Source organism: Octodon degus, unplaced genomic scaffold (genome assembly GCF_000260255.1).
Source record: "Octodon degus isolate 3935 unplaced genomic scaffold, OctDeg1.0 scaffold00173, whole genome shotgun sequence".
NCBI lineage: Eukaryota > Metazoa > Chordata > Mammalia > Rodentia > Octodontidae > Octodon > Octodon degus.
This window is the reverse complement of record NW_004524749.1, coordinates 547399-549176: the sequence shown is the minus strand read 5'-3', so window position 1 is coordinate 549176 and position 1778 is coordinate 547399. Positions and strand designations below refer to the sequence as shown.

The 1778-nt window shown below is 37.1% G+C and overlaps 1 protein-coding gene across 20 annotated transcripts in view; it reads left to right on the top strand.

The window, feature by feature from the left end:
* The window catches only part of Sec31a (SEC31 homolog A, COPII coat complex component), a 79506-nt gene that overhangs the window by 45833 nt on the left and 31895 nt on the right, over positions 1-1778 (top strand). For all 20 annotated transcript variants that reach the window (XM_023703524.1, XM_023703522.1, XM_023703523.1 and 17 more), the window contains 2 exons: positions 1038-1113; positions 1535-1713. In XM_023703524.1, coding sequence (XP_023559292.1) covers positions 1038-1113; positions 1535-1713 — 255 coding nt within the window. The remainder of the gene's footprint in view (positions 1-1037; positions 1114-1534; positions 1714-1778) is intronic.

The following is a 1778-nucleotide window of genomic DNA, read 5'->3' as shown; positions in this document are numbered from 1 at the left end:
TTTAGAGTAAATTAAAAAACAAAAAGCTTCCAAAAATAATACATTTATATTTTCTTCATGAGGGAGGTGTTTAGGAATCAAACCCAGGGCTTTGCACTTGCTAGGCAAAGTACTCAATTATTGAGCTATACCCTTGGTCCTGCTGTGCCTTTATGTCTGACACCAAGTGATCTCTCTCTCTCTCTCTCTCTCTCTCTCTCTCTCTCTCTCTCTCTCTCTCTCTCATGTATTTGGTACATTGTTTCACTCTGCAGCTCAAACTCAGTGATCCTCCTGTTTTCAGCCTCCCCAGCGACCACCACCGCTGGTCTCAGTGACCTGGGGGCAGGGCCATTGCAGCATGTGGTGGCCCTTAGTCTGCTGAGTTGTCTCGGTGGCCTTCGCAGTGATTTCTCTCTCTTTTCTCTTTTCTCTCTTTTCTCTCTTCTCTACTCCTCTCTTTTCTCTTCTCTTTTCTCTTCTCTCTCTCTCTCTCTCTCTCTCTCTCTCTCTCTCTGTCTGTCTGTCTGTCTGTCTCTTTTTTTTTGGCTGTACTGGGATCAAACTTGGGACCTTGCACGTGCCATGTAGGCACTTATGCCTCAGAGCTATTGCCCCAGCTCCATTATTTTCTAAAGGATTCAATTATAACAAAAGACACAGTCAAGCCTAGTGGCCAAGAATGTTTAGATGCTAGAAGTAAGATTGTCTTAAAAGCTAAATATTTAACACAAGGATATTTTTCAAGTTGAGGCATCTAAAGAAAATTTTTTCAGTTTCAATAATACTTCTCAGGTACTTGTCTATGAGTATGTACACTTAATTTGTTTTACATTATTTCTGAAGGTCTTAGTTTTGACTTATAATTGCTATACCTCAAGTCATAAATTTGAGTATAAATTTAGAGTTGAGAACTTCTCTGGAATAACAGCATATCATTTAGTCAGATGAAATAATCATGTATAAATTTTATTGGTAGCAAATTATCCGACAGTCTTTTTTTTTCCTTTCCTCACAGTCTTATTTTGGCTAAATTGCTGCCTTTTCTATCTCCTTAGCACATTAAAGAAGAAAAGCAAGAATCTGAATTTCTGCCTTCAGCTAGAGGGACATTTAATATCTCTGTCAGTGGGGGTGAGTACCTGTTGGTTTTTATTTTTAAACTTTTTAAATATACTTGAAAACTAACAGTGCCAGTTTAAAATGTTTGGTTAGAGGCAGTTGAGATTCACAAAGAACTGAGTTACCATGTAATATGTATAATCGGTGCCATGAGAGGGTTGGAGTGTCCTGACACTTGAGTCATTGGAGTTCATCCAGTCTAAGCAAACAGCAAATAGTGTTATTTTACATGTGCTTTAGAATATGTTTCCATAGATCTCTTCTATAAATATGAACAGCTTATGTCAGAAATTTAATGCTCAGTAGTCAGAAGTTAGCATCATATTCTCCATTTGTGTCTGTGAAATAAAACTTACATGTATAGATTTTTTGTTGTTTTTGATGGCAGAAACCTCTGTTGAACATGGTTGTATTTTTGTTGTTGTTGTTACAGATATTGATGGTTTAATTACTCAGGCTTTGCTGACAGGTGATTTTGAGAGTGCTGTTGACCTCTGTCTACATGATAACCGTATGGCTGATGCCATTATATTAGCTATAGCAGGAGGACAAGAACTCTTGGCTCGGACTCAGAGAAAATACTTTGCAAAATCCCAAAGCAAAATTACCAGGGTATGTTATTTTCAAAATAGATATATCTTAACATAGTTATCTTTTTAAAAATATTTATTTTGGGG